Source organism: Rhipicephalus microplus, chromosome 3, assembly GCF_043290135.1.
Source record: "Rhipicephalus microplus isolate Deutch F79 chromosome 3, USDA_Rmic, whole genome shotgun sequence".
NCBI classification, from domain to species: Eukaryota; Metazoa; Arthropoda; class Arachnida; order Ixodida; family Ixodidae; genus Rhipicephalus; species Rhipicephalus microplus.
Window position 1 is genome coordinate 182,740,525 of NC_134702.1, and position 10,983 is coordinate 182,751,507.

Genomic DNA, 10,983 nt, shown 5'->3' on the forward strand with positions numbered 1-10,983 from the left:
TAAAGGCGTTCTTGCGTGCGGATCAGCGTTCGTATGAAGCCGAAATGACCGGATGTCGCATCGTCATGCATAGCACGTAGAACATCGGAGCGAAGGCTCTCGAGAACAACTACAAGAAAACGTGCTTCATGTCTGGAGTAGTTAGTTTTATAGAGCAACTTGTCTCGGACCGTAAAGCGACCGCTGTGTTGGGAGGCACGTGCAGCGGCAAAAAGAGGATCCAGGTTGAGACCATTACGTTGTTCCCTCTGGAATTCAGCCGCGTTGGGGAACGTGCTTGCAACAGCGGCAAGGCAGTCGTCAAAATTCTCAGCATCGCAGTCGGTAGTCGCAAGAGGAATCCGGGAGAGGCAGTCTGCGTCAGCGTGACGACGGCCACTTTTGTACGACACCGTAAACTCGTATTCCTGAAGTCGCAGCACCCAACGTGCGAGGCGGCCAGAGGGGTCCCGCAAACCAACCAGCCAGCATAACGAATGGTGATCGGTAATTATCTTAAATGGCCTCCCGTAAAGATAACAACAAAACTTTTTGTACGACGAAAACAGCTGCCAGACATTCCTGTTCCGTAACTGTGTAATTGCGTTCAGATTTGCTCAGGCATCAGCTGGCGTATACTACGACATGCTCTGCGCCATTGTGACGTTGTACAAGCACCGCTCCTGCGCCGATACCACTAGCGTCCGTGCGGACCTCAGTCGGGCAAGATGGATCGAAGTGACGCAACAGTGGAGCTGACGTTAGTACAAACTTAAGTTGTGAGAATGCGGCGTCACATTCTGGGCCCGAATTCACAAAGCTTTCTCTTTGGCTACGCATTTTCTTAGCCAAAACGTCTCTTATCTGGAGGGATTACTATAGCGCGGGTATGAATTTAACTTATTCGGCACTTAAGAGGGCAAGGAGGACAGACGATAGCCGATGAAACGACAAGGAAAGAAAGAAGTGTGTGCCGATAATATCAAGGTAGCACGCAAAGCGTCTAGCATCGAGAGTATACGATGATAGCCAATGATTTGCTGCATCTAAGTTTCAGTTCCGCGAGCGTCTGCTACAGCGCTTACGGGATGCCGCGTACGTTGTAATAGACGTTTTGGTGGGCTGTGCAAAGCCAAGCACTCGCCTTTAATCAACGACTGTAGCTAAAAAAAATAATTGCTCGATGGCCTTAAGCCACCGAGCAATCCATGCACTATCTCGCCAAGTACAAGTAAACAACACTCCAGGTGCACCACATAAATGAAACCACACATAAATCGATGCATGCAATGTTTGAAAATGTGCCTTGAATGTCTTCCCTTATTTAAAGCGACCACTTACCTTACATTTCATTGAAGCTGCGCTGCTACTTAACTAATTCGGTGCAATCTACCACGGTATAGTGGTGAACGTAAGGGTGTTTTGTACCTATAGTCAAAGGTAGCCTTTGTTACAATATTCCAATTAGAAGACACATGAGCGACTTTGGTGCCTGCAGACGAATTGTGCTAAAATAGATAACAGCAGTAGTCAATTGAAATTGTGAGCGCAATTTCGCTGGTTTCATGCACCGCAGCATCTTTATAAAGCCGGAATGCGAGAACGTGCATACGCTTACGCTTAGGTATATGTCTACGTAAAATGAGGGAGACTCGTCGGGAGGTGTCTCAGTGCTAATGCTTTTCACAAAACACGGTGCAAATATTTCGTCCAGCGTTGTTTGAGTGCGCTAACAAAGCAAGGGACGTGTATACGAGTCTTGAGGTCGAGAGACGTTATCACACGTGCGAAAAGGATGAAGAGAGAGAGAGAGAGAGAGACTCTCGTTTCGGCTTCGCGAAAGCTTGAAATTTATAGATAATAAAGACAATTTTCTGGCCCAGCCGACGTCAGGGAAAGTCTCCGCAAAGCAGCGTCAGATGCTCGGAGAGCATAAAAAAGAGGAGTACGCGTTATATGGGAGTGACAGCCACTCAGAAAGCGAGATGAAGTGTGACTGTCCTTAGATGTGAGAATCATTGCTAATTAGGAGAGTTGAGTTAATGAGCCAAAACTTTCCTAAATAACGATAATGGAAGCAAACTGAGCATTCATCTAGTGAAAGTGACACTAGTGACAGTGAACTCATAATAGTTGATTAGCGTTGTCACAGGCTGTTATATATTTTTATTTTCTTATTTATATTTGGCAAACTATGAGAAGGTAGCCTACGTTAGAGCCAGCTATCCCAACGTCCTGACAGTAATGTACAAGAATAAATAGCGCACGGTTATGCAGTCACACGTGGCGGTTTCTATCTTCTAGTAACCTTGGGCAAACGCATTCTAACTATTTTTTCTATTTTTGACAAAGTTTCACCGGACGTTTTTGCATTTGGCTTCATTCGAAGGAATGACGATATATCAGCAATAGGGCGAATGCAAGCACTGCTGCAGTGGACGAGCGGTTACAGCGCTCAACTACAATCTACGAGGTACTTGGTTCGATTCGTAGAATCACTGAGCACTTTTTTTTTTCAAGAGGTTGCCCGGCCTGACATTATGTGTGGTGGCGGGTACTAATTTTTTGAGAAGTAGACTTTCGCACTTGCTTCTTTCACTCCCCTTTTGACCCAAAAGCGCTGTACTGTGCTCCTTCAAAAATTAAACAATTCAGGGTTATAATTTTCTCCTCCATCCTCTCTTATCGCAAAAGTGTCCAGTGCTGAAATATTAATATTATACCTGGTATATTACTTTTCACGTGTTTGGATATTCGACCAGCAATCAGTCTTCACGGTGCTTTGAAGAAAATCTACACATGCAGTGAGCCAACTGCTTGCAGCCAAGTTGACTGCCTTTGTAGGGACACGCTTTCGTGCTAAGTTGGTGGGCATCATCACATGCAGCAAGACCAAAGAGCACGGACAGTTAGAGCTGACGCGAACAGAGTGATTAGTTTGTGTCTTCTCTCCCGCTATTTGTCGTGCTGCACGCTTCAGTGTAATGTCGCTGTGAATGGTTAAAATGAACTATAGCAGTTAATCGAGTTCTGCTGAGAGGGTATTCTATTGTCCAGATGAAACAGAACCATGGCAATTTGATTTGTGTGATAAAGAGATACCGATTGATTGATATGTGGGGTTTAACGTCCCAAAACCACTCTATGATTATGAGAGACGCCGTAGTGGAGGGCTCCGGAAATTTAGACCACCTGGGGTTCTTTAACGTGCACCCAAATCTGAGCACACGGGCCTGTGATAAAGAGATACCCTGCTTTTGGTTACTAGAATAAATTTCTAAACTGAAGTTTATTTTTTTATTAACAACAGTTCCAGTGGAGATGAAAGGTGCATGGACAAAATTCGTGTATTCAGCTTGACTAGGTTTGTGACCTTAATTGTAATTGCGAACCGGTATCACAGTATGCATAATTATCACACACATATACAACCACGGGTGATAGCTTGCTTATTCTGATTAAAATTGAAAGGTTGAAATCGACATATTCAACCAACGCAATGTGTACGAGATATGCCATGTAGAGTAGCTATGCTCTAAACTAATCTTCGCAGGCCCCGCCGCGGTGGTCTAGTGGCTAAGGTACTCGGCTGCTGACCCGCAGGGCGCGGGTTCGAATCCCGGCTGCGGCGGCTGCATTTCCGATGGAGGCGGAAATGTTGTAGGCCCGTGTGCTCAGATTTGGGTGCACGTTAAAGAACCCCAGGTGGTCTAAATTTCCGGAGCCCTCCACTACGGCGTCTCTCATAATCATATAGTGGTTTTGGGACGTTAAACCCCACATATCAATCAATCTAATCTTCGCAGGTTCGTTCCATTTTACCCAATTTCTTGCCCATGACTGTAGGTTGGTAAATGAAACAACTTCTTCAAACACACATATTCTGTGTAAGGTTACATTTATTTTTATGCAGTACAAAATAAATTGAAATATGTAATGGCTCAAAAGAGAAATAACTAGAAACAAATTCAGCCATATCATTACCAAACTTACTCACCAATGATAAACGGATTCTCATTTAAAAGATACATACATACATACATATACGCACACACACATATACATATGTTCACCCATACATACATACATACATACACACACTCAGGTGTAAATATTAAAATGAATGGCTATAAAACAACAATTCTAATAAACTCATTTTAAATATACTACAGAAAGTAACTTACGAGAGAAATCCACCGGCACTGTTATTATGAACACGGTGTTTCTCGAACCATCTCGCAAAAGCTTGATGCATAGTTTTCCGCTGATGCCCAGTGACAAGCACTCTTTATAAAAAACACAAGAATAGAGCCCTTGACAATGTCATGCTAAAGAAAATGGCTGTGCATCAATATTTTGTACATGTCTGCAATATCACTCTGTTTATTTACATAGTTTGGCTCATTCACAACCCATTAACAAAGTATGTTAGGACACTTGGGCTGAAAGTTGGCACAGCGCGAGTAAATTCTAGACAATACATGAATAATACAATTATAAGCTACTAAGCTCCTTGGTGCAAACAGTGTTTATATTGACAGCTATAGGTGCCATTTCGTTTCACCAAAACACTTCTCAAAAGTAGAATCAACTTTATTTAGCTAAAAGTTTCTATTCTGGCGCGTCGTGGTGGCTCAACGGTGGAAGTGACTCTTTCGGCCAAGAAAACAAAGACCAATTATTTTTCCAGTTCGTGAATTCACCCCATGCTAACATTGAGGCAGCTGGTAGGAGTGCTTTTGGAGAGAGGAAACCACCACATTCCCACCAGTTGTAGCCTTGGGTAGCTACTTCACTTGGACAAAAATGATGAAAAACACTCCTCAAGAAGACTTCAAAGTTTGCACACCAACACAGTTCCCATAGAGCTGTCTATTAGTCTGCTTGAAAAATATGGAGTTTACTGGTGGGCAAAGACTGTACACTATGTGAGGTGATGCTCCAGTGCACTGCATGTATGTCTTGCTGCTGGCCTTAACTGTGATGTTGCTCAGCACATATGTGTAAAACAACAACTAATACTATGCCACTGCAAAGTAATTATGCGTCAATTGCATGAAACAGGGACCACAATAAAAGAACATAACATTTGCCTTCACAACGTTCAAAAACTGTAAATAAATTTCCACAGAGTTTTCACAGTTCATCTGAGGATAGTAATATTGGTTGTAAACACATTCTTACTTCCACTAACAAACTATTTTAAGATGCCAGATTCAATATTAGAGTATACCAGCACTTTTGTAGGGCTAAACAATTGTACAGGCACCTAGAAAAACGCAAGTGAATGCATGCTATAGCTACATATAAAAATAAATACTTTTATTTCTAGTCTGAGTAGAGCTGCATAGATGATAAGTCACTTGCATTACATTATGAACAAACCTATCCGAGCAAAGTATACATTTAAAAAGTTACACTTACACAGGAGATAAGTAGACTGTTGAAGGACGGACAGGCAGTGGGATAATACCCAACCACTAAAATCTACTGTTAAGATATACTAGGAGTGGTGATGATCCTCTTCCTTCCAAATAAAATAATCCACATAGATTCACTTCCCAGAGCTTATACACTCATGGCATCATTAGTGCTATACAAATGAGTGTACACTGAAGGATTGCATTGACTAAGTACATGATTACTGCATCCATGGCTTTACTTGTCGTACTACAAAGAATGCAAACACAGTTACCATTGGCGACCATGGATGGTGTGATTTCTTGCATGCAAATGTAGAGGCACGCAGGCACTTAACACACATGTTAAAAACTTCAGCTCAAAAATATTTGCCCACTAACACTACAGCAGCCTTTAAATTAGTGTCATAGTTTGGTATCTTTCATGCAAAATTTAAATAATTTCAAATGCAAGCAAAGGAACTGCTGAATAATGCACTGCTAAGAAGTTAAGCAGCAGCTGCTCCTGACATCACAATGTGCTCTTTCTGCTGTTGTAAACTTTGAGCAGGAGAACAGTCACTGGCAGTCCCTTTATACTTGTTGGTCTTCTGTGTTCTGTTCTTGATACACTGTACATGACCGTGGAGCACCGAACCCCTTGTTACTGCTGGAACTTAGAAAAATACAGATCATTGTTACAACCATGCTACATGCAAGAGTGTATAGTTGTCAATTATGTGCTCATATTTACAGATATTGTATTTTCAGAAGCCAATGACAAGCCTCAACACACACACACACAAACAGTGAAGGCTGAAAATATATTTAATATGATACAAGAGCGAAACCACAATGTTATAGATGAAGGCATGAAACTTCTGACAGGCATAAAAAGCCAATAGAGTTTCTTTTATTTCGACTTTACACTAGGTGCGAGAAGTAGACCACAAATAAGTTCACTAAGAAACACAAGTTAGACTGCATTACAACACAACAGCCAATGTTGATAACTTTAAGGCTGTCTAACATAGCCAGTTCACCATACCGCATATAGGAGCAAATGGGCAGTCTAGAAGACACAAAAAACTTGTGGATTATGAGTGTGCTTGTTACTGACATCTATTATTCTAAATGAAGAAAACCTTTCAAAAATGCACTTCATCAGGGGAAATAATCATACGCAACAAACACAACGAGCTCCTACAGGTGCCACCAACACTCACCATTATTGTTGATACCAGTGTCTTGCCGGATGGATATGCTGTGTCCTGCACAGAACACCAAAGGAGCGCTCCATGACTTGGATTGCATGTGTGCTAGCTGCATCGCTCTGCTGCTGAAATAGGCTAGCCACAGACAGAGAAATGAGAAGCCATGGCTTTGAAACACACTAAACGTCACCTTTAGAGATCAACAATTCATACTTTGGTCAGGTACAATTTGTAGAAAAATATATATCACTATGCAATCGTGGTGAACATGTTCGGCTGAAACACAAGCAACAGCACTGAGAGAGAAAAAGCTACATTAGGTAAAAGATGCAGTTACTGGCCCTATGTCATCTGAGGCTTCTTCAATAGGTCTTTCTCCTTGCAAGTTGAGAACAGCCAGGCAATTTTCACCCACTTGCTATTTCCTTCCAGAGCACTTGATCCACAGAGGGAGTCACAAGCTCGAGAGCTCAATAAGGAATCAAAGTATTTGTGCTCGTTTCAAAGCACAAGCTTTTGAGTCTCAGATTATTGGAGTTTCATTCATAAGCTGCAGGCTTTCAGCTTTCAACATTCTCAATTATCTTGCAATTTAGTTCCATAAATGTTGAATAAGAATTATGTGTAAGAATATTACAGGTATCCACTGAAAGCAACCATGCTTGGGTTTTCAATTTGTGCACAGTAAGTGGTGTTCACGTAATCGTATGTATTAAAGAAATTCTAACCTTGCAGCCAGCCGTTAGGCAGTTTTGTGCCCTCGAAGCTCCCAAGCAGATCGCAGTCGTTCCAGATGAGGCTGCCATGCATGCTTCCACGCCACATCCGCTGAATGATAACAGTCCGAGCAGTGACATAGGCTTGCACAGTTAGGGAGAACGTGTCCTTCCTATTTTTGTACAGGTGCTCCAAGTAATGTTGAGGATTGATGTGCCAGAATGTGCAACCGATGCATCACAGGACCTTAACAAACCAATCTCTGCGATCTGTGAAGAGCCAAAAACGATATATTTAAAAACAATAATTAAAAGCACTCACTTCTAATACTTATTTGAGGAAGCTATCACTTCGTTAAAGTGACCAAAATCTGCTATAATCACTTTGAAATAAATTGAAGCCTCATGTAAAATTTATGTACCGCAATATATATGTCCTACTGAAGTATAGTACTGCCACAGTGGTAATCGTCTATAGAACTAATTTTCCAAAATAACATAAATTTTTTAAGTGCAACCTGGCTCCTGAAAAATAAATTCACATTAACTTTCCAACTATCAAATGTGGTCAATCGACAGGCCCAACCTCATAATCAAACAAGAGCTCACTTGTATCAAATCACAAAAAACTCTTTTATGTATTTGCTCCATAATATATGTATGTATATAACAGTAGTAGTAAATTTTTCATGCTTCAACTTACCATAGAGAAACATTACATCTGATGGGCTTAAAAACTTGCACACGTTATAGAACTGCGTGAATTATAGTACCGGTGAAATTTAGTTCTGCAAGGTGAACTCACCGTTAGCAGCATTTAGTAGCCGTCGGTGTCATAAGGAACCAAGTACGGCCAACAGGCAAACGGCATCTGCAGACTGGAAGCTGCCAATGACAGCAATGAAGGGCTGGCCAGGCGTGCACGTCCATTGATAAAGTGTAAGAACAGGCCATGACCGGCTGTTCTCAAGGCTCTAGTGCCGTGCAAAACGATGGCCAGACGAACTCGGAAACCTGTAGTTAGGAGATATTGGCCTACAACTTCATCCAAAGCAAAGCACCGGTGAAATCTTTGCTTTTTTGGGGGGCTGGAGGGAAGCTTGACGTTCACGGGCTCTCGCTGCCACATAGAACTCTCAATTTGTTACCGAAGAACAGTCTAGGCGCGCTTCCAAAGTAACACGATCCACAACAGAATGTAGCATCTCGCAGTTTTGGTTCATCACATCACAGCGCTAGGACTATGGTTATCACAAAAAGGAGAAGTGACGACTTAACAAACAAAAGCGCCAATCTGCCCCACCACGACTTCGCAGGGCAAAACAGTTATCAACGCTGTCTTTCCATTTTCGGTCGCACGAGCACAGCTTGTTCACAAGTCTTGGAACGTCAACACAGCACCACTGTTCACAACGAACATCGTTTCACTCCCGAACAGTACATTGCTCTCAAGTAAATAGAAGCGTACGGGCTAACTAGTGGCGAAGCAAGAACCGAGCGCGTAGTTCTACGTTTCCGTACGTACTTGGGGTCTCTCAAGTAACGTGTCAAAACGCTGTCATTCCGAAATGTCGCACAGCACCAAACTGAGAGATTGGAAAGTCAAGCGAACGAACTGTTACCGGCACACAAATACACATTGCAGGCTTCTCGAGTGCTAGTTGCCGTCGATAAATCGACGCTGATCCCCGCTTGATAACCACACCGACGCACAGGCTTCGCTGCGCTTCACCGTACACCATTGCACTGCCACAGCTTTCCGCACTGCTTACACGCACCGAAAGAGCTGCTGTAATCACAACACATCCGGTCAAACGCTGAAGTAACTCGTGCGAGAAGCGTTTGCTGAAAGTCGCACCGACCGATATGCTGTTTACGACGCCATGTTGTTTTCGACAACTGCGCAGCACATAAGATGATAAGAGAGCTCTTAGAAAGTACTTGCACTATTTTCACGGCGTGAAAAAATTTTCTCTTATGTGCGAGGGAGTGATATGACGAACAGGACAGGCGTGCCAGATGAAAGAAGTGTTTTGGCAACGTCACGGAGTGAGCTGATGTAGAGGGTATTGCTTCACAACCAATCACAATCTGTGCCTGTCGGCCAAGCCGTCGTCTGCTCGCGTTTGTCGTCTGCTTCGATCAGAGCATGCGACAGGGGATTCGCCTTCGCAACGCTATTATTCTCAGGTCAAGTGGTCGCTACGTCGCACAAAATACATGTCAGTGGCTCGCTCTACTTTTGAATGATGTTCGTGCGCCAAGTTAAATGGCTGGTAATTGACGCAGGGATGAATTCAGCCAAGGTTTGCTCCAGAATCGTGAGGGTTTGCATATTTTCGGTGTCATACAAAGTTACTAGGGTCATTTCATTCCGATTGCTTGCCATAATATCACGGTCCATATCGGTGTCGGAACAGTGAAGGTGAAGATGCATGATTTGTTTGTAGTTCCATGCGTAACCACGCGCACCCCTAATACGCTTTGGTTTACAAAGTACGTTTTGTTCCAGATCGTCCCAAAGTGTATCGACAGCTGTATTTCAGAGATCGCAACCATTGGACAGTTAGAGCCAATGAAAGTACACTAGAGCACAAACTTTATTAACCACTCACTGAAAACTTCCTCTCATTTTTATTTCCAATAGCGTGCAAAGAATGTGCTCCCATTAACCTCTTTGGTGGTAATTTCCACCAATGAGGCAAGGATCTCGAGTCGCACTTTTAATTGGATGAGATGGGGCGCAACACAACAACATAACAAATAAGGTTGATCCTATGCCATGTCGCGTTCGAATGCACCAACCATTCACGTATTGGTTTTCATCCAACCACAAGTCATTACATGCGTAGTTTTATGCCATTGACGCCCAATAGAATTCTTCAATTACTGCGACTACGAACTTATTGGACGATGGTGGTTGTCAACACCATCCACTGCGTACAAGGGAAACAACACGCGAAGCTCAAAGCGCCGAAAGAAATAAAAAACGCACCAGCAGTCATCAGGCAGCCCTTGATGAGCGTGAATTAACTCAAAACCAGTCAGGGCACCAAAGTATACCGCTGCGGCAGCAGGTTCTAAGTAGCCACATTGTTCCTAAGAGTGGTCCGGACCACTCTTGGGATTTTCTCTCAGCCATGCTGTTTTTACGCACAATTTCGCTTCGTGAATCCACTTACGAGCACTTTTCGTGACGTAAGCAAATATAGCAACTGCATCACCATCGCTGACATGTTCCCGGGCGGTCACAGCGCGCTTTATTTGCAGCGGCAGATGTGACAACTATGGCCTCTTACGACGTTTTTTTGTTTCGTGAATCGACTTACGCAAGAAAATTTCTCTTGCGCAAAAATGTTTTCGTAAGTGAGTTTTGTGAATCCGGGCCCTGGTGTCCAGTTGAAGGTTGCATCGTGTCGTAGGATACTTGTCAGCGGGTACACAATCTCCGCAAATCGTGGAACAAAACGACGAAAATATGTGCATAGGCTGACAAATGAGCGAAGTTCTCGTGCGGATTGTGGTGGTTTAAAAGAGCTCACTGCTTCTATCTTACGAGGATCGGGTCTGACGCCATCCTTGTCGACCAAGTGCCCCAGCAGTAGAGTTTGACGTTCGCCAAAGCGACATTTTTTTTTAAATTCAGAACCAGCCCATCTTTTTTGATGCAGTCGA

General features: G+C 43.1%; 1 protein-coding gene across 4 annotated transcripts; it reads right to left on the reverse strand.

Moving 5' to 3' along the window:
• Positions 1 to 3,860: 3,860 nt before the first annotated feature.
• LOC142804071 (uncharacterized) lies at positions 3,861 to 7,747 on the reverse strand. Of its 4 annotated transcripts, none has more exons than XM_075890620.1 (3): positions 7,321 to 7,747; positions 6,605 to 6,649; positions 3,861 to 6,048 (listed from the first exon to the last, which is right to left on the reverse strand). In XM_075890620.1, exons 1-3 carry the CDS (start codon positions 7,415 to 7,417, stop codon positions 5,888 to 5,890), a joined length of 303 nt encoding a protein of 100 aa, XP_075746735.1. In that variant the 5' UTR covers positions 7,418 to 7,747; the 3' UTR covers positions 3,861 to 5,887. The 4 variants fall into 4 exon arrangements, with proteins under 4 accessions (XP_075746735.1, XP_075746734.1, XP_075746732.1 ...); XM_075890619.1 differs by having other exon boundaries at positions 3,861 to 6,054; positions 7,321 to 7,700; XM_075890617.1 differs by having other exon boundaries at positions 6,605 to 6,727; positions 7,321 to 7,678.
• Between the last annotated feature and the right edge of the window lie 3,236 nt (positions 7,748 to 10,983).

Bases quoted from the DNA above. Each gene is read 5' to 3' on its own strand.
- LOC142804071 (XM_075890616.1), bottom strand. From the start codon at position 7,417: ATGTGGCGTGGAAGCATGCATGGCAGCCTCATCTGGAACGACTGCGAT. The intron at 6,728-7,320 runs GTTAGAATTTCT...GTCTGTGGCTAG, and splicing joins GCCTAACGGCTGGCTGCAAG to CCTATTTCAGCAGCAGAGCG. The intron at 6,055-6,604 runs GTGAGTGTTGGT...TATTTTTCTAAG, and splicing joins CACTGGTATCAACAATAATG to TTCCAGCAGTAACAAGGGGT.